General features: G+C 45.4%; 2 protein-coding genes across 22 annotated transcripts in view; both read left to right on the forward strand.

Annotated features, from left to right (window-relative positions):
• Window positions 1-13,244, forward strand: part of LOC110503741 (E3 ubiquitin-protein ligase TRIP12) — a 53,564-nt gene extending 40,320 nt beyond the window's left edge. For all 21 annotated transcript variants that reach the window (XM_021582229.3, XM_021582232.3, XM_021582230.3 and 18 more), the window contains 17 exons: window positions 657-808; window positions 1,016-1,173; window positions 2,280-2,353; window positions 2,472-2,671; window positions 2,914-3,041; window positions 5,424-5,575; window positions 6,039-6,181; window positions 8,632-8,788; window positions 9,004-9,102; window positions 9,354-9,468; window positions 9,747-9,901; window positions 10,191-10,355; window positions 10,705-10,869; window positions 10,950-11,063; window positions 11,175-11,269; window positions 11,355-11,458; window positions 11,830-13,244. In XM_021582229.3, coding sequence (XP_021437904.1) covers window positions 657-808; window positions 1,016-1,173; window positions 2,280-2,353; window positions 2,472-2,671; window positions 2,914-3,041; window positions 5,424-5,575; window positions 6,039-6,181; window positions 8,632-8,788; window positions 9,004-9,102; window positions 9,354-9,468; window positions 9,747-9,901; window positions 10,191-10,355; window positions 10,705-10,869; window positions 10,950-11,063; window positions 11,175-11,269; window positions 11,355-11,458; window positions 11,830-12,026 — 2,373 coding nt within the window. In that variant the 3' untranslated portion in view covers window positions 12,027-13,244. The remainder of the gene's footprint in view (window positions 1-656; window positions 809-1,015; window positions 1,174-2,279; window positions 2,354-2,471; window positions 2,672-2,913; window positions 3,042-5,423; window positions 5,576-6,038; window positions 6,182-8,631; window positions 8,789-9,003; window positions 9,103-9,353; window positions 9,469-9,746; window positions 9,902-10,190; window positions 10,356-10,704; window positions 10,870-10,949; window positions 11,064-11,174; window positions 11,270-11,354; window positions 11,459-11,829) is intronic.
• Window positions 13,245-19,514: 6,270 nt separating this feature from the next.
• The window catches only part of LOC110503319 (delta and Notch-like epidermal growth factor-related receptor), an 81,182-nt gene continuing 75,359 nt past the window's right edge, over window positions 19,515-25,337 (forward strand). Inside the window, exon 1 of the mRNA XM_090218281.1 lies at window positions 19,515-20,082. Coding sequence (XP_090074407.1) covers window positions 19,783-20,082 — 300 coding nt within the window. The 5' untranslated portion in view covers window positions 19,515-19,782. The remainder of the gene's footprint in view (window positions 20,083-25,337) is intronic.

A 25,337-nucleotide genomic window follows, 5' to 3' on the forward strand; every position in this document is an offset into this window, starting at 1 on the left:
CTCTGGTGGACATTCCTGCAGTCAGAATGCCAATTGCACACTCCCTCAACTTGAGACATTAGTGGCATTGTGTTGTGATAAAACTGCACATTTATTTTGTGGCCTTTTAGTTTCCCCAGCACAAGGTGCACCTGTGTATTGGCCGTGCTGTTTAATCGGCTCCTTGATATGCCATACCTGTCATGTGGATGGATTATCTTGGCAAAGGAGAAATTGTCTCTAACAGGGATGTAAACAAATTTGTGCTCACAAATTAGATCTTTGTATGGATTTTAAAGAATTTGAATTTCTTTCAAGCATGGATTAAATTAAGTGTGTTATTTTTGTGTCTCGGCCTCCTTGGGTTTTTCCGTTTCATGGTTTAGTACCAGAAACATTTCAACACTAAACACAGCGACACAATTGACTGCTAAACCATGCTTTTGTCAGCTTTTTTTTTTTTTTTTTTTTACTACGGCGGAGTTCAACAATGGTTATAGCTGCTAGGAAACAAATGGAATAGACCTGACAAAGGGAGGAACTACCTAAACTTGTCCAATAATAAATGCTTATTTTCATTTTCTGTTGCAAAATATGTTTATACGGTGTGCCGTAATGAATGCGACCCTAGTCTTTGCATGTTTGAAGCGTGTCCCTGCTGTGTTTTGCCCTTCCAGATCCCGGGGATGGAGCCGGCAGGCCGCCTGGAGCCGTCTGAGAACGGACCCCTGCTGTCACTGGTGCACAAGATGAACAACTGCCTAAGCCAGATGGAGCAGTTTCCTGTCAAGGTGCACGACTTCCCCAGTGGCAACGGCAATGGAAGCAGGTTAGTTAATTTACCTTGTCCCAGCTCTTCCTTCAATTTCTTCCTTTTGTTCCACAAACATTCTCTTTTAATGTCAGTCATTCACTTGTCCATTTATTAATGTGTGATGCCAATTGGCCCTATTGAAGTCAATATGGGTATAGGTGAAGGGGACTTTCCAGTATTCACCGCTGTATCATTGTGATTGTGTGTGCGTCTCTCCTTCAGAGGGTCTCAGGCCCTGAAGTTCTTCAACACACACCAACTCAAGTGTCAGCTGCAGAGGCACCCGGACTGTACCAATGTGAAGCAGTGGAAGGGGGGCCCGGTGAAGATTGATCCCCTGGCCTTGGTACAGGCAATTGAACGTTACCTGGTTGTCCGAGGTAAGCACTGCGAACTCTCACTTTGCATTGAGTTACTGACTTCTTATGGTATAGGGGACGCTTGCGTCCCACTTGGCCAAAAGCCAGGGAAAATGCAAATTCAAATAAAATGATAAAACTTTCATTAAATCACACATGTAAGATACTAAATTAAAGCTACACGTTGTGAGTGTAGCTCGTTGCGAGTCCAGCCAACATGTCAGATTTTAAAAAGGTTTTTCGGCGAAAGCATAAGAAGCTATTATCTGATGATAGCACAACAGTAAACAAAGAGTAGCATATTTCAACCCTGCAGACGCTACACAAAACGAAAAAATAAACCAGAAAAAACAGCTTCCCAATAGCGCAACGTCACTACACAATATCTCAAAAGTTGCCTGTAAACTTTGCCATAACATTTCAAACTACTTTTGTAATACAACTAGGTATTTTTGAACGTTAATAATCGATCAAATTGAAGACCGGTCTATCTGTTTTCAATAGAGGACGAGAGGAAACTAACGCTACTTTTCAAGTCTTGCGCAACTCTCAACAGTGTTACCCATTTCCTAGATGGCCGTACTTCTTTATTGCACAAAGGAATAACCTCAACCAAATTCCAAAGACTGGTGACATCCAGTGGAAGCGGTAGGAACTGATAACAAGTTCCTAAGAAATAACGTTTCCCAATGAGAACTCACTGAACAGACAGACTTCAAAAAACAAAAAAAATCTGAACGGTTAGTCGTCGGGGTTTTGCCTGCTACATAAGTTCTGTTATACTCACAGACATGATTCAAACAGTTTTAGAAACTTGTGTTTTCTATCCAAATCTACTAATAATATGCATATCTTATATTCTTGGCATGAGTAGCAGGAAGTTGAAATTGGGCATGCTATTTATCCAAAAGTGAAAATGCTGCCCCCTATACCTTAAGAAGTTAAGCCTAAGTTAAGGACATAGGTCACCCACAAATGATCTTCACCCAGCTGGGCCGCTTTCTCAAGTTCCTTCCCAGAGTATTTCTGTTCTTCCTTTTCTGTTGGCAGAATAGAATGTTTCCTTGCATTGCTGACATTAATGGGTAACATGCTGACGTGCTCAATGGGACTTTTTATCTCTAAAGGTTACGGACGAATCAGAGAGGAGGATGAGGACAGTGACGATGATGGTTCAGACGATGAAATTGACGAATCGTTGGTACGTGGCTACAATGTCCTTGCAAAATACTCTCAATATTGGATGATACCTCTACCCCACCCACCCATAACTTATTCTGTTACCTCCAACCCTAACTTGACCGTCTATCCTGGTACAGGCGGCCCAGTTCCTGAACTCTGGCAGCGTGCGCCACCGGCTACAATTCTACATCGGCGACCACCTGCTGCCCTACAACATGACGGTGTACCAGGCAGTGCGGCAGTTCAGCCTGCAGTCCGAGGAGGAGAGAGAGTCCACGGACGACGAGGCCAACCCGCTCGGGCGGGCTGGCATCTGGACCAAAACCCACACCATATGGTATCCCCTTTTATGCTGGATGGCCACACACACCAGTCTCTATAGGCTGGACTGGTTAAAAAACACAAAGGACTGATTTTTGTAGTGGGTGGCTGTTAGGCTTGTGCAGTGTAGCCACCTTCCCGGTGATGCGTCACACACAGGTCTATAGGCGGCTGAGTTGGTGAACGAATGCAACTAACTGACATGGTGATGTAGTCACTTTCCCCGTGATGATTTACACACACACTCTATCCCATCAGGTATAAGCCAGTGAGGGATGATGAGGATGGTACTAAGGATGCGGTGGGAGGTAAGAGGGGCCGGGCACAGACCGCCCCCACCAAGACCTCACCCCGCAACGCTAAGAAACAGGACGAGCTGTGGCACGGTAGGAACCACCACCACCCCTTCTGGGCCTAGACTGGTGGGGTGGGTGTCTGTTGTCTACTGGCCTGGAGACTGAGAAGGACCAGTTCTGCTTGTTTATTTTGTAGTGGAACTCTAATGTACTATTTACAGTGGGGAGGAAGTCATTTTTTAAAACTGCATTGTTGGTTAGGGGCTCGTAAGTAAGCATTTCACTGTAAGGTCTGTTGTATTCGGTTGTATTCAGCATTTCACTAAGGTCTACTACACTTGTTGTATTCGGCACATGTGACTAATAAGATTTGATCTGACCTGCTTCTCCTGCTTGAAACAAGTTAATGGACCTTTCGCAAAGCCCTGCCCCACCTTGGTACTGTTGCAACCTCAGTCAACGTTTTCGCGAGAAGCCCAATTCCCCTTTCAAACCACTGGAGAAAACCACTCACAATGATCTCAAACTGTTTTTAATCCTTAAGTCTCTATTGACGCACCCTTGCGTGAATCTAAGTAACATAATTTGTCAGTTTAAGCTAGATGTTTTTTGGCATGGGCTGCGTCTCAATCCACCGCGTCTGTCTATGTCGACCTTCTGTATCTGCGGTGGCCGATCTACAGCGGTGCTTGTCAGACCATGAGACATCCCAAAAATTGGTCTTCTCACAAAAAACATCTGTAGAGGAAAGATGTTCTCCGTTTCCACAAGTGTCATGGAACTTGTCTAATGGTAACCCATACAAATGTATGAAGGTAGTTTTATGGCAACTAAAGTAAGGGGTTAAATGTCCCAATAACCACATTTTCCTGAGCTTTCTTATCTCCTAGATATAGGAGAGACACTTCAAAACGTCTTGACAATTTTTGGGGGGGCAATTTATGAATGTTATTCAATGTGTTTCAATGGTCTCTAGTAGTAAAGGCTAGATTCAATATTACATATTTTTTTTATACTTCAAGTGTTACCAAAATGGAATATCTAAATGTGATCCTTGCTATAACCATTCCATATGTTAGCATAGTAGAACCCACCCACCCCCAACGGCTTAGACTTTTAGAAGTTAATGCACAATGAAATGAGACTGTCTACTCCTTGTTAATGGTGAGACTCTTTGCAATGTTGTGGTCATTACGCGGAACCTGTCAAATTAGTTTTGTAGTATGGCTAGCCACCGGATGGCTCTGAATGCACTGTCCGTGTTGTACAATTTGGTAAACACTTTTGGTGCTATCAAATCGTTTGCTAATGACTACAGTAGATGAGCACTATATTTCTAATATAGCCAATTGATGTAGCTAACATGCATAACCATTTATATTAACTCTATATGTAACATTGTCTTTAAACACCTGGTAAAGTGTCTGTGCGCAATGAAAACATTAAAGGAAACCACTATATATTCAAGAAGAGATCACCCATAAACACTTTTGGTCCTATATAGTTTTGATCTGCGTAATTACACTGTCGGAGATTGGTGCAAAAAAGATTATTCACTTCTGCTCTTTCGAATGGTCTCGTACGTTTCTAACAATACAACCACAGTATAATTTTGGATTTGAAAAACACTTCCAACAAGCTCTATTTCATGTATCATAGTTGAATGTGCCCTGGTGCATAATTATTTAGGCAATATGTTTTTATTTTATTTAACTAGGCAAGTCAGTTAAGAACAATTTCTTATTTACAATGACAGCCTTCTCCGGCCAAACCCGGACGACGCTGGGTCAATTGTGAGCCGCCCTATCGGACTCCCAAACATGGCTGCATGTGATACAGCCCGGGTTCGAACCAGGCACTAAAGTGACGCCTCTTGCACTGGCTTAGACTGCTGCGCCACTCGGGAGCCCAATTAAACATATTTTTTTTATATACTCTTTTTGCCATAGCCATCCAAGTGTTTGAAACGTGAGCTTGTCCGAGGTGTCCGTCTACGCTTGCTATCCATCAGCATGCCCAAAATTCTGGGGCGGGGCTTATTGAATGGTTAATTGACGCTTTTAAATTTTTTTTTACCATCAATGAATGTGACCTGAGATGACCTGTTAACACAAACCCACAGATATTGGCTGTTTAATCAATTAATCAAATGTATTTTGACATCAGCAGTTGTCCCAAAGTGCTTTTGCGCCAACCCCAGGGGCCAAAGGGCTTTCAGTCTCAAATGTCAGCCTTTTCTCTACACCGTATTACTTTGAAAGTAGTGCACGCCATAGATCTGACCATTCCATCACCTACACTAAATCTGACCATTCATGTCCTTATCTCATACTGAACATTTTACCATGTCAGTTTAGTTACTACATATCTGGGCGTCATTACGTTCATTAGGCACAAAACGTAAGAAAATGACTGAAACAGGAAGGGTGCACTAATGACTATGAACCTGACCTGCTGTCTCTCCCCTCCCAGACGGCGTGTGTCCCAGCGTGGCCAGCCCCTTGGAGATGTACCTCATGTCGGAGCCCCCGGAGAGCATCACCTTCGACGACCCGTCTCTGGACGTCAACCTGCTGCTGAGGGTGCTGCACTCCATTAGTAGTTACTGGTTCTACCTGTATGACGTGAGTAGCCTGTTCTATCCTCCCTCCACCCCACAGATACTGGCTCAAACTTCACTAACTGACAAACATACTGGTCGAATCCCACATAGCACCCGGTAACCTTTTGTAGTGCGCTACTTTTGACCAGGTCCAAGAGAGTAGTCCGCCATGTAGGGAACAAATTGCCATTTGGGACACAAGCCTGTAGGTCTGCCTCCAACAGATTCCGCTGTCTATCATACATGATCTACTTAATGCTAAATATGTCTTTGTTGTCTTTGTGGGCTTATAGGGGGTCAAACACAGTGTACCATCACTATAACTGTCTGCTAGCTAGACAGCCCTCTTAGTGCACACAGTTGCCCCCAAATAACTGTCTCTTCAAACAATACCTAGCAGCCTGTGTCTGTCTTCCTTTGCATCAGAGGGGCAGAGGCACTGCGTTGTTGTAGTTCCAGTCGGCTGAGGTTGTTGTTTTTTTCAGAATGCTGTGTCTAAGGAGATCATCCCCACCAGTGAGTTCATCAACAGTAAGCTGACAGCCAAGGCCAACCGACAGCTGCAGGACCCTCTGGTCATCATGACCGGCAACATCCCCACCTGGCTCACAGAGCTTGGGAAGACCTGGTAACTCATCAGACTACTTTCCAGCTCATAACACCTACTGATTCAGAACACAAAGAAAGCTGCCTAGCTTTTGACTACTAGGCATTACTGGCCTAGTATTCAGTAATGCAATGTCCTCAAACTGCATGTCTAGACCAGGCTTGGGGACAATTTCAAATCAGGAAGTAAATTCAAATTTTCTCTTATAGGCACAAGATTAACCCCCACATAAGGAACTGTGTGTACACACACACTCACTAGTTTATTAGGTACTACACACCTTCCACGAAGACGGATTGAGTCACATGGCTAGCTACAATGCATTCAGAAAGTATTCGGACCCCTTGACTTTTTACACATTTTAAGTTTTCAGACCCTTTGCTATTAGACTCGAAATTGAGCTCCAGTGTGTCCTGTTTACGATCTTCCTTGATATTTGTACAACTTGATTTGGAGTGGTAAATTAAATTGATTGGACATGATTTGGAAAGGCACACACCTGTCTATATAAGGTCCCACAGTTGACAGTGCATATCTGAGCAAAAACCAAGCCATGAGATCGAAGGAATTGTATGTAGAGCTCCGAGACAGGATTATGTCTAGGCTTAGATCTGGGGAAGGGTTCCAAAATATTTCTACAACATTGAAGGGCCCTGAGAACACAGTGGCCTCCTTCCATTTAAGAATGATGACGTTTGGAACCACCAAGTCTATTCCTAGAGCTGGCCGGCCAAACTGAGCAATCAGGGGAGAATGGCCTAAGTCAGGGAGGTGACCAAGAACCCAGTGGTCACTGACAGCACTTCAGAGTTTCTCTGTGGGGATGGGTGAACCTTCCAGAAGGATAACATCTCTGAAGTACTCCGCCAGTCAGGCCTTTATGGTTGAGTGACCAGATGGAAGCCACTCCTCAGTAAAATGCACATGACAGCCTGCTTGGAACCAAAAGGCACCTGAAAGACTGTCAGACCATGAGAATCAAGATTCTCTTTTTTTTTTTATGAAACCAAGATTCAACTCTTTGACCTGAATGCCAAGCGGAATGTCTGGAGGAAATCTGGCAACATCCCTACGGTGAAGCATGATGGTGGCAGCATCGTGCTGTGTGGATGTTTTTCAGCAACAGGGACTGTGAGACTAGTCAGGATCGAGGGAAAGATGAACGGAGCAAAGTACAGAGATCCTTGATGAAAACCTGCTCCAGAGTGCTCAGACTGGGGCGAAAGTTCACCTTCCTACAGGACAGCGACAAGTCTCTGAATGTTCTTGAGTGGCCCAACTAGAGCCCGGACTTGAACCCGATTTGAACATCCCTGGAGATGTAATATTTCAGTTTGTAATTTTTAATACATTTGCTAAAATTGTTAAGCCTGTTTTTGCTTTGTCATTATGGGGTATTGTGTGAAGATTGTAGGGAAAAAATGATTTAATCAATTTTAGAATAAGGCTGTAACATAACAAAATGTGGGAAAAGTCAAGGGGTCTGAGTCCGAGGCATTCAGTTTGTTTCGGTTGAACGTTATAATGGTCAAAACGAGTGACCTAAGCGACTGACCTGTGCCAGGTGCGCCGATCCAATATCTCAAACTCCCGCACTCCTCGGCTTTTCACACACACGTCAGTGTCTAGGGTTTACTGAGAATGGTGCGACAAACAAAAAACATTGTCAGTGGCATTCCTGTGGGCGAAAACCTGTTGCGAGACGTAGAAGGAGGAGGGAAAGAATCTTGCAAACAGGCGGGCCACGAACAGACCAATAACAGCGCAGAACTGCATCTCACAATGCACAACTCGTAGATCCTTGTCACGGATGGGCTATCGCAGCAGACGACCACACCAGGTTCCACTCCTATCTGCAAAAAAACGAGAAGCGGCTCCAGTGGCCATGCAATCATCAACACTGGACAATTGAGGAGTGGAATAACATGTAACATGACAGCAAGTTCAATTTTCTTGAGTGGCCTGTGCAGTCCCCTGACCTCAATCCAATTTAGGATGAGATGGAACAGGCTGAGCGCAGCATGAATGTATCGCCATCCAATCTGCTGTAACTGCATGATGCTATCACATTAGCATGGACCAACATCTCTGTAGAACGTTTCACCTTGTAGAATGCCCCGCAGAATTCAGGCAGTTTTGGAGGCTATGGGTGGTCCGACCCAGTACTACACTGAATAAAAAATATAATGGCAACATGCAGCAATTTCAAAGAGTTACAATTCATATAAGGAAATCAGTCAACTGAGAAATGCATTAGGCCCTAATCTACTGATTTCACATGACTGGGAATACAGATGCAATTTTTGTTTTTTACATTTATTTTCAGCTTATGAACAGGAGACCAACACTGTTGCGTTGTTTATTTTTGTTCAGTATAGATGGGTGTACCTAATAAACTGGCAGTGTATGTATATATATATATATGCCATGTATTTTGACCAACTATTTCATTCACTCTCCCTCCTCCCCAGTCCCTTCTTCTTCCCGTTCGACACACGGCAGATGCTCTTCTATGTAACAGCGTTTGACCGTGACCGGGCCATGCAGCGCCTCCTCGACACCAACCCCGAGATCAACCAATCAGATTCTCAGGACAGCCGCGTGGCGCCCCGCCTCGACAGGAAAAAGGTGTTGAAAATGTTAGAATGATGTTGGTGTAATGTCACAATCAGCTCAATGCATGCATTTCAAATGCCTTTCTGGAATAGGTTCAAGTATAGCAAAGAAGAGTGGATGTCCCCAATTACAATTATCCAGCCAGTTCATCTGCTTTTTGTATCCTGCCGACTCCTGTTTGTCTTGTCACTAACTCTTCCTTTCTGCTCGTCCCCCTCGGTCTCCAGCGAACGATAAACCGTGAGGAGCTGCTGAAGCAGGCGGAGTCAGTGATGCAGGACCTCGGCAGCTCCAGAGCCATGCTGGAGATCCAGTATGAGAATGAGGTACAGTATACGCATTCACACCCTCATTCAGAGCACTTCAATCACCTTCATTTTGAGTTTGTCCCTCTCATAAAAAGTAAGATACCGTGTCGTTTGGGGGATTACATTTTGAATATGGCCCTGGACTTATTGGATAGAAGCTCATCTCTTCCCTCTTTTCTTTCTTTCTTTCTCTCCCTCCCTCTTTTCCTTTTCTCTCTCCTCCAACTCGGCCTCGCTCTCTCCCTTCTTCCCCCCTATCCTTCTGTCAGGTGGGCACAGGGCTGGGTCCCACCCTGGAGTTCTACGCCCTGGTCTCCCAGGAGCTGCAGAGGGCCGACCTTGGGCTGTGGAGGGGTGAGGAGGTCACCCTGTCCAACCCCAAAGGTAACTTTCTACTCCAACCCTCTGGGGAATAGATTTGTCTCTAAATAGGAGCTCCTAAAAAATGTTTTAGTAGTGATTTCTGTAACAAATAAACTACTGTACAGAAATTTGATTTATTTTAGATATAAAGGCTCTCCTACAATTTTCCAAAATGCCACAACTGTTTAGTCACATCTTGCTGAGATGTGGGCTCCTGAAGGGGACACCCACATTGGAACATATCTTCCTCTCCCTAAATCTCCTCTCTTCTCCACTATCTTGATTTTTCTGTCTCCCAGGAAGCCAAGAAGGGACCAAGTACATGTTCAGCTCCCGAGGGCTGTTTGCCGTTCCCTTCGGCAGGACAACCAAACCGGCGCACATCGCCAAAATCAAGATGAAGTTCCGCTTCCTGGGCAAGCTGATGGCCAAGGCCATAATGGACTTCAGACTGGTAAACCGTACCACTTTGTTGTACCTTGGACCAGTCTCTGTAGTCTCCAATGCCAATGCTTCTAGACCTTCTATTTAGTCCTTTTGGAGTGGTTTTTAACACTTGCATTACTTGACTTAAGCCCTGTTTGCTGGGTTTGCAGGAATAAAGTTGGGTGATGTAACTCTCCTCTTCTATAGCCCTCATACATGCTTTCACCTTTCAAGCAGAGTTTTACGTTCACCAGAACCTCTCAGTGGGGAGCCCTCTGCTGAACTAACACCTCTGTCTCCTCTCCACTCCCTCCCAGCTGGACCTGCCCCTGGGGCTGCCCTTCTACAAGTGGATGCTGCGGCACGAGACATCCATCAGCTCCCACGACCTGGTCAACATCGACCCGGGCGTGGCCAAGTCCATCCAGCACCTGGAGGATATCATCCGCCAGAAGAAGAGGCTGGAGCAGGACCTCTCCCAGGTCAGTCCCCGATATACACAACCTCCCCAGACGCAGCTAACCTCAGTCATTACAATTTGTCTTTGGAAATGAGAACTTGGACGGTGGTAGCTATAGTAAGGCTAGATTTACACTTCACTAGACATCCCCTCTGTGACTCCTCACCACGCACTGAGCAAAGGGCTTCGCAGTCCACACATAAGTTCATGCGTGTCAGAATTTGCAGCTTTACTCAAGTGTCAGGCTAGCAAAACATCACTAACTTCTGAGTTCAACCAGCATGGCCCCTCCCTATCAGATTGCCGATGCTCCTCCATGTTACGTTCCCCATATTAATAAAAGGCCTGTTTCCTCCATGTGTGTCTCCTAGACAAGGGAGACCCTGCAGCAAGCTCTGGAGAGTCTCAACATGAACGGCTGCTCTGTGGAGGACCTGGGCCTGGACTTCACCCTGCCTGGTTTCCCCAACATTGAGCTGAAGAAGGGGGGCAAGGATGTCCCTGTCACCATCTACAACCTGGAGGAGTACCTCAGGGTGGGTAGCTCGCACACACACAGGGCTCCTACAAATAGACTCTCCACACCACCTGACCGTTGGTCCTCTTCTCTCTACAGCTGGTGGTCTACTGGACGATGAACGAAGGCGTGTCCCGGCAGTTTGAGTCTTTCAGGGAAGGGTTCGAGTCGGTCTTCCCCCTGCATCACTTGCAGTATTTCTACCCTGAAGAGGTGAGTCCGGCTTATCGCTAATCCCAAGAAACAATGATTTATTTCGCTGTTCTGTTTGTCTTCAGGGTGTCACGTTGCTAACCCCCTCTATGCTCTCCCATCCACCTGTAGTTGGATCAGCTGCTTTGTGGCAGCAAGTCCGAGACCTGGGACGTCAAGACCCTGATGGAGTGCTGTCGTCCTGACCACGGCTACACGCATGACAGGTCAGCGACCAGACCTACATTGAGTGTCATGTTTAGGACTTGCCAGAGTGCAGTGGTTTGATGTGTTGTCTGTTTCTCTCCACAGTCGTGCTGTTGGGTTCCTGTTTGATGTGCTCAGTAGTTTTGACGCAGAGCAGCAGAGACTCTTCCTGCAGTTTGTCACAGGAAGCCCCAGGCTGCCTGTTGGAGGTGAGTGATCAGGGACACCTACACACATTCACTCACCATACACACTTGAAGAATTGTTGTGTCTCGAAGATGCGTGGGTCCTGTTTTCTGACTTTGTGGATTGAACAAGCCCATACTTTGGGTGCAATGTTTTCTGACTGCGGAGCATTTTAACTTAGGCTGCAGTTATGTCGCGCCCTCATGCACTTAGTAAAGAAATGAACGGGACACCGCTCACCTTACTGGAAACCCACACAAATAGGCATGAACACCATAGACCTCAAGGACAGAGAATGGGACGAGGCAAAAGGCATATTAAGTAGGTCGACAGACGAAATCCAAACATGGCTCTGTTTTGATCTGATTCTGAGCATGCAACCTCTCTCCTCCAGGTTTCCGTAGTCTGAACCCGCCGCTGACCATTGTGCGGAAGACTTTTGAGTCAACGGAGAACCCGGACGACTTCCTGCCCTCGGTAATGACCTGCGTCAACTACCTGAAGCTGCCCGACTACTCCAGCATCGAGATCATGCGCAAGAAACTGTTGATTGCGGCCCGAGAGGGCCAGCAGTCCTTCCACCTGTCCTGATCTCGCGGTCTCTCCCATTCAAAATGCCTTCTACAGCAAACCGACGTAATCATGACTTCCTTCTAGTTTTTTCTTTTTGTAATCACCTACATCAAGGCAAAATGTGTACAGCCTTCTTGTTAGAGAACGCAGCTTGCAGAAATTAAAAAAGGACTTGATATATATTTGCTGCCCCTGTCTCTCCTACAAAGGCGTTACATGACTCGCAGAACAAAAAATAAATAAAACTGCGAAAAAATTATATCAGTAGTTGAGTAATGTTTAAAAAGAAAAAAGAAAAAAAATGTGGGTGACATTTTAAATGCATTGCTGTGTGATATTTAAAGGGATGTTTCTTCTCCAGAGTGGTGAATGACATCACTGTGGTGGGGAGGGGAGGTCCATTGAGCAAGCTAGGTTCACTTTAGCTCCAAAGATAATTTGTACAGAAAAATTTGCAGACTTTGCTCATTCTACACATTTGATAGAATAGCTCTTTGTTCTCGTGTCTCCTTTCCCCTTCAGTTTGTCTGTTTGCATTCTGTTCTCGTGTATTATACGGCCCCAATTTGTTGCATTTTGGTTCTGCTTTCCCCCCTCTCTGTGTTTTTGCTTATACATTTTTTGGAAAGGAGAGTTGCAGTTGGTTGACTGCGGGTAGTGATAAGAGCGTAGTACCTACTCTTTATTTTTTTTTCCTAAATTGAAATAGTTTTTCTGGCCTACAATTACAGAGCTTCAGCTCAAACGTTATAAGAGTTATCCAATGTGTTGGACTTTTATTTTTGCCCTCACTTTGATGGAGTAGTAGTGTGTCTCAGCTGGACCCTGAGGGAGTGCCCTCTGGGAAGACTGATTGGCTGGGCCTTGCGCCGAGCCACCACCCCCAATCCCTGTTGTAGCTGAGAGCACACATTTGGCTGGACTCATTTCATGGCCAGATAGCATTTCAAGTTCATTTATGGAATAAGAGTTTATATGCAGTTTGACGCCCGGTTTGAGGTGGATGTCTGCTTTACCTTTTTTAATTTTCTATTTTTTTTTTCTTGCTGTAGTTTATTTTTTGGCTGCTGGCTTGGAACAAACCGTGGTGTGCACCTGCAGTCTGTGGCCAGGGGAGGGCCCCACTCTGCTCTCCTGGCCTAATCGTTCATGTGCTGGTTTCTAAGATCTGCAATAATTTACTGCATCAGGTTCATGTTTTTACCTGAACATAAAATAAAGTAACTGTTTGACTCATCTGTGTTGTCTTTATTTAATCCATCCTCCTGTTTGTTTTTATCCTCCATTCTGTGGTTTTGACTGACGGGTATAATCCTAGAGGGGATCAATGGGAGTAGGAGTTGCTTGATTCATAACATGTCTGATTATATATTTTAAATGAGCAGCTGATTACCTCAGACCCTACCAATTTAGATGTCATGGTTTATTAAGAGTAGTACTTGAAGGATTGATGTTTCTGTGACTGGTGGACAAAGCCCTTATGTATCAACTGCGTGGATGAAGTAAACACCACAATTTACTTTGAAAGGACCGAGTCATTCTAAAGAACTCATCCCTCTTTTTTTTTTTTTAGAACCATTGTTAATGTTCTGAGAGGGATATGGATTTGGTCATGACAATTGAGATATACAGTATAGTTTGGTGGCACCTATATTTGTCCTATTTATATATGTAAAATGTTATACTAATAGTGTGAATTGGAAATGCGTTTTTTGTTATCTCAACTTTGCCTGAGACACCCTCAGAGTAGGGTCACGGCCAGGGAGATGCTAGGGGACAGGCAGAGAGGTGGTCTTGAATGTCACCTCTGGAGGAATTTATTTTCCTTTCCTACCCAAGGAGGCTGTTTAACATCTTCCCTTATAAAAAAGGATTGCAGTCAGTGTGCAGAACACTGTTGCATAACTGGGGCGGCAGGTAGACTAGTGGTCAGAGCGTTGGGACATTAACCAAAAGGTTGCTGGATCGTTCTGCCCCTGAACATGGCAGTTAAACCACTGTTCCCCGGTAGGCCCTCATTGTCAATAGGAATTTGTTCTTAACTGAAAGGTAACAAATAAAATAACTAGGTAGAGTGCAGTATGCTGCAAATATTGCATCCAAAATAAATGTTTACTGCAGTGCAGGTTAACTGCAATTACTCTGACCACATACCATAGTCGACTGCAGTTACATGGTTTTTTTGGGGTGGGGGGTAACTGGGTAGTGAGGATTTGGAGATGCTGCAAAGGCGTATAGGGTTCACTGCTGTGTGCCCCCAGTTTCACATGCAGCGCACAACTCAACTCTGCCTTAAGTTTTGCATAAATTCTTACAAAAAGGAGATAATGTAGAAGAAATGTCTTTGTCAAATCAAATTTGATTAGTCACATGCGCCGAATACAACAGGTGTAGGTAGACCTAGAGTGAAATGCTTACTTACAATCCCCTAAACAACAATGCAGTTAAAAAATAAAAGTCCAAAGTAATTAAAGAACAGCAGTAAAACAACACTAGCAAGACTACAGTGGGGCAAAAAAGTCTTTAGTCAGTCACCAATTGTACAAGTTCTCCCACTTAATGTCATTTTCATCATAGGTACACTTCAACTATGACAGACAAAATGTAAAAATCAATCAATCACATTGTATGATTTTTTTTTTTTTTACCCCTTTTTCTCCCCAATTTCGTGGTATCCAATTGTTTTTTAGTAGCTAGCTTGTCTCATCGCTACAACTCCCGTACGGGCTGGGGAGAAACGAAGGTTGAAAGTCATGCGTCCTACGATACACAACCCAACCAAGCCGCACTGCTTCTTAACACAGCGCGCATCCGACCCGGAAGCCAGCCGCACCAATGTGTCGGAGGAAACACCGTGCACCTGGCAACCTTGGTTAGCGCGCACTGCGCCCGGCCCGCCACAGGAGTCGCTGGTGCGCGATGAGACAAGGACATCCCTACCGGCCAAGCCCTCCTTAACCCGGACGACGCTAGGCCAATTGTGCGTTGCCCCACGGACCTCCCGGTCGGTTACGACAGAGCCTGGGCGCAAACCCAGAGTCTCTGATGGCACAGCTGGCGCTGCAGCACAGCGCCCTTAACCACTGTGCCACCCGGGAGGCCTACATTGTAGGATTTTTAGTGAATTTATTTGCAAATTATGGTGTTAAATAAGTATTTGGTCAATAACAAAAGTTTATCTCAATACTTTGTTATATACCCTTTGTTGGCAATGATAGAGGTCAAACGTTTTCTGTAAGTCTTCACAAGGTTTTCACACACTGTTGATGGTATTTTGGCCCATTCCTCCATGCAGATCTCCTCTAGAGCAGTGATGTTTTGGGGCTGTTGCTGGGCAACACAGACTTTCAACTCCCTCCAAAGATTTTCTATGGGGTTGAGATCTGGAGACAGGCTAGGCCACTCCAGGACCTTGAAATGCTTCTTACGAAGCCACTACTTCGTTGCCCGGGCAGTGTTTTTGGGATCATTGTCATGCTGAAAGACCTACGTTTCATCTTCAATGGCCTTGCTGATGGAAGGAGGTTTTCACTCAAAATCTCACGATACATGGCCCCATTCACTCTTTCCTTGACACGGATCAAGTCGTCCTGGTCCCTTTGCAGAAAAACAGCCCCAAAGCATGATGTTTCCACCCCCATGCTTCACAGTAGGTATGGTGTTCTTTGGATGCAATTCAGCATTCTTTGTCCTCCAAACACGACGAGTTGAGTTTTTACCAAAATATTCTATTTTGGTTTCATCTGACCATATGACATTCTTTCAATCTTCTTCTGGATCATCCAAATGCTCTCTAGCAAACTTCAGACGGGCCTGGACATTTACTGGCTTAAGCAGGGGGACACGTCTGGCACTGCAGGATTTGAGTCCCTGGCGGTGTAGTGTGTTACTGATGGTAGGCTTTGTTACTTTGGTCCCAGCTCTCTGCAGGTCATTCACTAGGTCCCCCCGTGTGGTTCTGGGATTTTTGCTCACCGTTCTTGTGATCATTTTGACCCCACGGGGTGAGATCTTGCGTGGAACCCCAGATCGAGGGAGATTATCAGTGGTCTTGTATGTCTTCCATTTCCTAATAATTGCTCCCACAGTTGATTTCTTCAAACCAAGCTGCTTACCTATTGCAGATTCAGTCTTCCCAGCCTGGTGCAGGTCTACAATTTTGTTTCTGGTGTCCTTTGACAGCTCTTTGGTCTTGGCCATAGTGGAATTTCGAGTGCGACTGTTTGAGGTTGTTGACAGTCTTTTATACTGATAACAAGTTCAAACAGGTGCCATTAATACAGGTAACGAGTGGAGGACAGAGGAGCCTCTTAAAGAAGAAGTTACAGGTCTGTGAGAGCCAGAAACCTTGCTTGTTTGTAGGTGACCAAATACTTATTTTCCACCATAATATGCAAATAAATTCATAAAAAATCCTACAATGTGATTTTCTGGATTTTTTTTCTCATTTTGTCTGTCATAGTTGAAGTGTACCTATGATGGAAATTACAGGCCTCTCTCATCTTTTTAAGTGGGAGAACTTGCACAATTGGTGGCTGACTAAATACTTTTTTGCCCCACTGTATATACGATGAAAATAAAACCTAATATAACTCAAACCGAAAGCATTTGCATTTTTGCGCAGTCCTGTTCAGAGTCGATGTGCGGGGGCACCGGTTAGTTGAGGTAAAATGTACTTGTAGATAGTTATGGGTAACCATTTGATTAGATGTTCAGGAGTCTTATGGCATGGGGGTAGAAGCTGTTTAGACCTAGAATTGGCACTCCAGTGCTACTTGCAGTGCGGTAGCAGAGAGAACAGTCTATGACTAGGGCGGCTGGAGTCTGACAATTTTTAGGGCCTTCCTCTGACACCGCCTGGTATAGAGGTCCTGGATGGCACGAAGCTTGGCCCCAGTGATGTACTGGACCCTCTGTAGTGCCTTGCGGTCGGGGTTGAGCAGTTGCCATACCAGGCAGTGATGTAACCAGACAGGATGCTCTCGATGGTGCACCTTTTGAGGATCTGAGGACCCATGCCAAATCTTTTCACTCTCCTGACGGGTAATAGGTTTTGTTGTGCCCTCTTCACAACTGTCTTGGTGTGCTTGGACCATGTTAGTTTGTTGGTGATATGGACACCAAGGAACTTGAAGCTCTCAACCTGCTCCACTGCAGCCCCGTCGATGAGAATGGGGGCATGCTCGATCCTCCTTTTCCTGTAGTCCACAATCAACTCCTTAGTCTTGGTTACGTTGAGGGATAGGTTGTTATTCTGGCACCACCCGGCCAGGTCTCTGACCTCCTCCCTATAGGCTGTCTCGTCGTTGTCGGTGATCAGGCCTACCACTGTTGTGTCATCGGCACTTAATGATGGTGTTGGAGTTATGCCAGGCCATGCAGGCATGAGTGAACAGAGAGTACAGGAGGAGACTGAGCACGTACCACTGAGGGTCCCCCGTGTTGAGGAGGGGAATGTGTTGTTACCTACCCTTACCATCTGGGGGCGGCCCATCAGGAAATCCAGGATCCAGTTGCAGAGGTAGGTGTTTGGTCCCAGGGTCCTTAGCTTATGCCAAATGATGTCACTGAATTGCCAAAGCATACTTTAAAAAATAACCAAACTTTTTCAGTTTTTGTAAATGTGTATCCCTGTAACTCCTGCCTGTAATTTCACTGTTTTCATGCACATGCATATTGCACGCCCCATCTACATCCTACTTAGGCCCAGTGGATATGTATTGTGTGTGAGGGGCCGAGTCCAGTCAGCTAGCAGATAAGTTGGCTTCAGCACAGTACCTGGCTCTCTGTGAGATGAGTAAAGTGGTTGAGCTGACAGATTTACTTGCCTGTGTGAAGACTCATTATGGAAATGGGAGAGTTGGGACTCGGGTGGGCTGACGGGCTATTAACGACCACCGTGCTTTATATCGACCACACCGCATGGTCACATGATATGGCGACGGAGTCACTTTCTGAGGTAGCTGCCTGCAAAGGCTTTTTACTTACCGAAATGAAGGTCATGAATCATATCAACCTTATGAGATTCAATTCAGGTAGATTCAATTCAGATAGAAGGAATATTTATTGTACTTCCTAAATGGCACCCTATTCCCTACATAGCGCACAACTTTTGACCAGAGCCCATAGGCCCTATAAGTAGTAGGAGGGTGCCATTTGGGACACAATCTTAGTCTTTGGGGAACGGTTCAGTTAGGCTTCTAAAACTCCTGAAAACTCCTGATTGAGAAAATTCTCATAACCTGTCTGTTATATTTATTATGCAAATGTATTTCTTTCGATTCTTGTAACTTGCTAAGGTTTTATTACTCCATGAAGAGTAGAGCCATTCATAGGCCGAGTTTGGTAGATGAGCATGGTGAGAGGTACAGTAGTTCATGAACTGACCTCTGGGCTCACCTCTGAAGGTGATGGAGAGACACAAGAGTCACAGACATTGCAGCTATAATGACTGTCAAGTGTTCAGGTACCTAGGGATCGCCATGGGAACGAACTGGTTGCTGAGTAATTGAGAGTATTTGAAGAGAGGGGGTATTGTTTGGATTTTTGCTCGGATTGCTTTTTTCAGTACACATTTTTTCTTTTCCTTTTTCATACAATACAAAACGGAAACATTCAAAAGACAACATACAGACGAACCCAGACCCACCTGTTCTCACCCCTATCTCCAGTGCCTGCACTTCTCTCCACCACGTCCTCAAATTGCGTTCCTCTTCGTCGCCCACGCTCTTTCAATATTTAGATAATAAAGCATATGATTTTTCCATTGTCTTAACGATGGAGGATTGGTTGATTCCCAGTTTTTAAGTATCAGATTTTTCAGGATAATTGACAAGAGTATCGTTCAACCCGACGGGTATCTCACTGCACCCTCATGTGATGTCTTGCAATATGCAGACAGACAGATTAAAAGCACATTTACATTGTAATACTTCTGACAGCCAACTTTCTAACTCCGCCCATAGCTTTTGGACTTTATAGCATTCCCAGAATGCATGGATTATTGAGTCATTGTTAGTTTTACTTTTAAAACATGACTGTTGCTGTGCTGTAGAGTTTGAGAATTGTCTCTTGTATAATACTGGATTAAGGGAACATTTTCATTAACTGTCATTTTGTTTGTTATGTTCCAACAATCCCTCCATCTTGTGCCAATATTTTTTTTAAGTATTGGTTCCAGCTCCATGTTGCTCCAATGTAGCAGATGGGAATGTGTCCCCACTTGCACTGCTGAATGTCTCTTATGTGGTGCAGTTTTAGTGCTTTGAAAAGCACATACTTTGCAACATTCCAAATGTGAATTGTGACCAGATTTATTTAGCTGAAACTTTGGGGTAAAACTAGTAGAAATGGGTATGCCAGGTCCAAGGAGAGGGTATGAATGATGACACTGTGTGTGTGCGTGCTTCCATGTGCATGTGTGCTCGCAACTGTGTGTTTGTATGTGTGCGGCTATGTGTGCGTGCAGGAGATAGGGCGAGAGAAAGACTGTCGTCATCTGTAGTCACAATGAATCAGAGCGATGGCGGGAGCTAGCCCCCTCCTCAGTCTCCTCGCCAGCCAGTCAGCTCGCTTGCTCAGTCGCAGTGCACACAGCCAGTCTACAGCATCCCTACCAGCCTGCCTCTCACACTCACACACTCTCCATTCAGCTCCCTCACCCACAAACACAGATAGCAGAGCGACCAGCAGCTTACTCACTGAGCCAGAGCTAAGAGGAACAGAGAGCGCAGAGAGGGAGTGACAAATAAGGTTTATACGTACATAAGAGAAGATGAGGATGCCTGTGGCCGCGCAGCGCCCCCTCTACCTCCTCCTGCTTCTGCTGAGTGCCGGGGGTGGGGGTTTCTCCTCCCCCCTTGATCTGGAGCCCCCTGCTCCGGAGGCGGCTGCCCCGGCTGAGGCTGACCCCACCCAGGCCACTCCCCTGCCTGACCCCTGCGAGGGACGGCCCTGTCTCAACGGAGGTGCCTGCTCGGCCCAACCCTCCGACCCAGAGACAGAGGACACTCTGCCCAACACCTGGGCTTACAGCTGCACCTGCACCTCCGGCTTCTCCGGACGCAACTGTGAGGTGAGCCTGACCCACCTGCCTGTACCCGTCTGTCTGTCTGTCTGATATTATCCTGCTTGGTTCTATTATATTTGGACTGTTGATATCGATACAACATAATCTGCACTTCTCTTTCTCTCTTCTCCCTTGAAGATGGTTTTTAATGGCAGCATGTGCTGTGAGCGAGATGTGAAGAGGAGTGTTGCGTTGCTGTGGCAACAGGAGTAGAGAAGAGTAGCGGAGTAGGAGACAACCAAGCGTCACAGGCTGAGCAGGATTATCCTTGAGTTGTTCATAGTTAGAGGCATGTGGTTCATCAGCCTGAAAACTGATGATGTCAATGAAATATATTGAAATACAATATTCTGTGTATTTGTGTGTGTGTGTGTGTTTGGTTCACAAGGATAGTAAAACAAGGAAAATTCTGACATTTCATTGTTCGACACAAGGAGAAAGTCAATTTTAGGCTTAAAGGTTAAGTTTATAGTTAGGTTTAGGGGTTTGGGGTTAAGGTTAGGGTTATGTTAAGGGTTAGGTTTAGCGTTAGGTTATTAATTAATTATTTGGTCCCCACAAGGATAGTAAAACAAACATGTGTGTCTTAGGGTTGTGTGTGTGTGTGTGTGTGTGTGTGTGTGTGTGTGTGTGTGTGTGTGTGTGTGTGTGTGTGTGTGTGTGTGTGTGTGTGTGTGTGTGTGTGTGTGTGTGTGTGTGTGTGTGTGTGTGTGTGTGTGTGTGTGTGTGTGTGTGTGTGTGTGTGTGTGAGTGAGTGAGTGAGTGAGTGAGTGAGTGAGTGAGTGAGTGAGTGAGTGAGAGAGAGAGAGAGAGAGAGAGAGAGAGAGAGAGAGAGAGAGAGAGAGAGAGAGAGAGAGAGAGAGAGAGAGAGAGAGAGAGAGAGAGAGAGAGAGAGAGAGAGAGAGAGAGAGAGAGAGAGAGAGAGAGAGAGAGAGAGAGAGAGAGAGAGAGAGAGAGAGAGAGAGAGAGAGAGAGAGAGAGAGAGAGAGAGAGAGAGAGAGGTCTGAGTGAATGACCTGAATGGTTGGGCTTTTTTCCTATGGAAAAGTCCAATTTCCTTGCTTCACATACCACTTGTCAGAATGACCTAAATAGCAGAACGTGTTTGGCATTTCAATCCTACCTAACCCAGTTCTGTGTAGTATTCCTCAAGGAAACTTAGCCTCAGAGTTGACTCAACTATTCACTGCATGTAGTGAATACTGCGGGAGTTACAGTAGCAATAGGATTCAGTCTGTGAGGCCTCTGACTCATTCTGGTGTAAGAGAGTGCATCCACAAACGACAAACAGCAGCCAGCGTCATTGTATCTCATAACCAAACTACCAAGGTGACTCAGGGACCTTATTACTGTCTCCTTGGCTGTCCTTGTTTCCTACTACTGGATTAGAAATGGAGAGGGCATCAGCTGCTGTTTGTTACTGTCACAACCACTCCGCTCCTCCACGCCACAGGCCCGCCACAGCCAGCCTATGAGAGCAGCTCTTTGGGGAGTAATTGATTTTTCTTTCCCTGTCCCATTCATCCCCTCCTTCTCCATGGAAACTTGAGTAGCAGTCAATAGGGATTCGGTAAGCAACCTGTTTTGTCGGTGGGACACACTGGCAGTTTGAGTCCTTCCTCCGTGCGTCAGACTCGCACCACAGATGGAACTGGAGAGAGAGAGAGAGAGAGAGAGAGAGAGAGAGAGAGAGAGAGAGAGAGAGAGAGAGGAGGGAGATGGAGAAAGAAAAATGTGAAATAGAGAGCGAGAGATATGGAGAGAGAGGGGGAGATGGAGAAAGAGAAAGCGATTGACAATAAGAAACTGTGAGGGAATCAGTCAAACATCCCACCCTAAAGGAATCGTTTGTCCATTTTATCAAATGAGCTCAAGAGTTTAGGAGACTAAATCCGTGCTGGAGAGTAGGAGAAGAAGGTGAGATTTGATCTCGGAGGATGTGCCATTGTTCGATAGTGTCAGAGTCAGTTATGGGCTTCCGAGTGGCGCAGCGGTCTAAGGCACTGCAGCTCAGTGCAAGAGGCGTCACTACAGTCCCTGGTTTGAATCCAGGCTGTATCACATCCGGCTGTGATTGGGTGTCCCATAGGGCGGCCACAATTGGCCCAGCATCATCCGGGTTTGGCTGGGCTAGGCAGTCATTGTAAATAAGAATTTGTTCTTAACTGACTTGCCTAGTTAAATATATATATATATTTAAACCATCATGTCTCATCCTGAACTGGTTCAGATGGGAGCTATGGAAAGACTGGGTATCTAATCTAGTTTAATCTAATTAAACCAGTCCATTTTCACAAATCAAGCACAGAGAAGCTGTGCTGGCCTGGCCAGGATATGCATACACCATAGTTGCTGGAATCGTACTGGAAAGGACAATGTTTTAAATAAGATATCCGAGCCAGCACAGTATGGTTCAGGTCGGCCATATAGTGTGAATCAAGTGTTCAGTAGTTGTTTGTTTACCTGAACCTCTACCCACTCTAGTCTGTACTTATAGCTATTACCTGGTCCAATAGGGATTGCTTCTTGTCGCCAGGTGAGATTTCTCCTGCTTGTGTATCCGTAAGTTATTTGCCCATGAGTCTCCAGGGCCATGGCTTATTCATTAATTAAAGACCGGTTGTGCTCTGATAGATGTGCAAAGATCCTCTACAATCAGGTTGCGTGTCAATGTCAGGGACTCTGTAGAGTGTATCACTCCCTAAAGACGAGCACACAAGCAGCTCTTATTGGATTGGTCAGCCTTTCAGCATTATGAGACACTGAATAGTGAATTGTTGAGCTGGGTACACTTAATCTCATTGCCCCAGCATTTTGTGTTTACCATTACAAAGTATACCTCTCTATGAGTATTTTGTGTTTACCATTACAAAGAATACCTCTCTACGAGTATTTTGTGTTTACCATTACAAAGTATACCTCTCTATGAGGTCACTCACTTCCAATGATTCCTAGCAAGGATTTTGTTTGAGCTCTGCACTTTTCTGAAGATTGTGTGGAGGCTTATCATTAATGGAAACTGTTTGAGCTGGTTCCAGTGGCAGGTGGCTCTATTTACCAAGAACCACTAGTGAAGGGTGTTGTGTATCACAGCTTTGAATGTTTTCTGAATCTCGAAGTTGAGAGGAGTTTGTGCACCCTACATTCTTTAAAAAAAGGGTTCCAAAACAGTTCTTTGGCTGTCCACAAAGGATAACCTTTTTTTTGGTTCCTAAAGGGTTATTTGGCTGTTCCCATAGGATAATCCATTGAAGAACCCTTTTGGGTTCCATGTAGAACCCTCTGTGGAAAGGGTTTTATATCGAACCCAAAAGGGTTCTACCTGGAACCAAAAAGGGTTCTTCAATGGATTATCCTATGGGAACAGCCAAATAACCCTTTAGGTTATAGATAGCACCCTCCCAGCACCCATAATGGCTCCTTGCTGCTCCTCAGTCCCCCTCACCACCAGGGGGGTGGTCACTCAGTCCCCCTCAATCCCCTCTCCTATGCACAGGGTCCTGCAGAATACTAACATGTGGGATACTAGGAGAAGGGACTGTCCCATAGTGAGTGGTGGTTTTGATCTGCTTGTGCAGAGTCTCTGGGCTGCTGCAGATACAGAGCTACGGCGTATTTTCTAGCGTTTCAGCACCATCCGGTTAAGGAGAGCTCAAGATGCATCGCCACACAGTCCTTTGGTCTCGGTCTGAGCTGCTTTGATATCCCCTGCTTGTTAGGGAAGCAGAAAGATAGAAGCCACAAGGAATATGGTAATACCCACACAGCTTTTTATCTGAAAACTGCAGAGGGAGTACTCATGACAGCATTTACATGATCATTGCAGTATCGTCGAGAGACTGTGGCACAGGGAATGTACGGTGTTGTGTTTTGGGAGACGGCGTCATCTTTATCATCAGATCATAATGTTTGGATTAGAATTGATGTTGTTTTATTCCAGTGCTGACAAGCCAGATAAGACTGCTTGCGGTCTGAGAGAGAATCAGCAGGTTGAACAGGAAATGGTCATGCTCACTCTCTCCCCCTGCTAGTCAACTGTGATCTGTGTGTGTGCGTGCGTGCTTGTGTGTAAAGGTTGGATGTGTGGAGAGTCAGTGCAAACAGTCTCTAAAGGAGTCAGTATGCTTCAGCTTGGCTGGCACCTAGCCGAAGTCGGCTAGGCGAACCGAACAAGAGTGATCGCATACTCCCTTAAAATACCTTTGCTTGGAAAACCAGAGACGCCGTAGCCAGTATACACTAGTCAGAATTAATCGAAGATAACTCAAGAAATCTGTCATTCATTTTGAAGTTTTTGCCGAGTATATCTTGGTCGCGCAATTTTACATCTAACGAATATGTTTGGTGCAGTATTACTCAATGAAGAAATGTTCATGAAAACAAGCCGTCTCTCTTTGAATGACATTGAAGAATCCCTACTGTAGACCAATCACTGACGAAGGGGCGAAGACTTCGGCTACCGACTTCGTATACCGACTTCGGCTATCGACTTCGTAACCCACTTCGTATACCGACTTCTGCTTGCCTCTAGAATAAATGTTGTGTGCCCGAACAGCCCAAAGAAAACTTACCATAGTCCAAAACGAACAGAAATGTCACAAAATTTCGCCATAATATATGCACAAACTCTTCCAACCTGCTTCAGCTGGGAAGCATGTGGACACCTTAGGGGCACGCATCTATGCGGGGACCCCGTGTTGAGGGTCAGCGTGGTGGAAATGTTGTTACCTACCCTCACCACCTGGGGTCTGCCCGTCAGGAAGTATAGGATCCAGTTGCAGAGGGAGATTTCAGACCCAGGGCCCTGAGCTTAATGACAGTATTCCTCTTATCCAGGTGGGATGGGGCAGAGTGCTGCGCAATGGCGATTGCATCACCCATGGATCTCTTTGGGTGGTATGCAAGTTGTAGTGGGTCCACGGTGTCAGGTAAGGTTGATCTATACAGTCCTAGTATCCCCCTGAACATTAGCAGCAGGGAGTATGAGTCCTACTGTCTGCAAGGCAGACAGCTGCAGACTGACAGTTCTGGACTGAAACACCTCATTCTGCAGCCCTGCAGCTCTGCAGACGGTCTCCTCCTGTCACTCACCCATTTGTCCTACAAGAAATAGAACAGCAGCATGGAACATTCTAGACTACAGCACCCCTTGGGTATTCTACTCTCCTTGTCTCGCTCTCTACATTTTCTTCCTTTCATTTCCTCTCTCCCTCTTGCCCTCTTTATCTGAGTTTTATCTCACTCTGAAGTATCTTATCCCC

The sequence above is a fragment of the Oncorhynchus mykiss genome, chromosome 24, assembly GCF_057628025.1.
Source record: "Oncorhynchus mykiss isolate SJ-2025 chromosome 24, ASM5762802v1, whole genome shotgun sequence".
Lineage (NCBI taxonomy): Eukaryota > Metazoa > Chordata > Actinopteri > Salmoniformes > Salmonidae > Oncorhynchus > Oncorhynchus mykiss.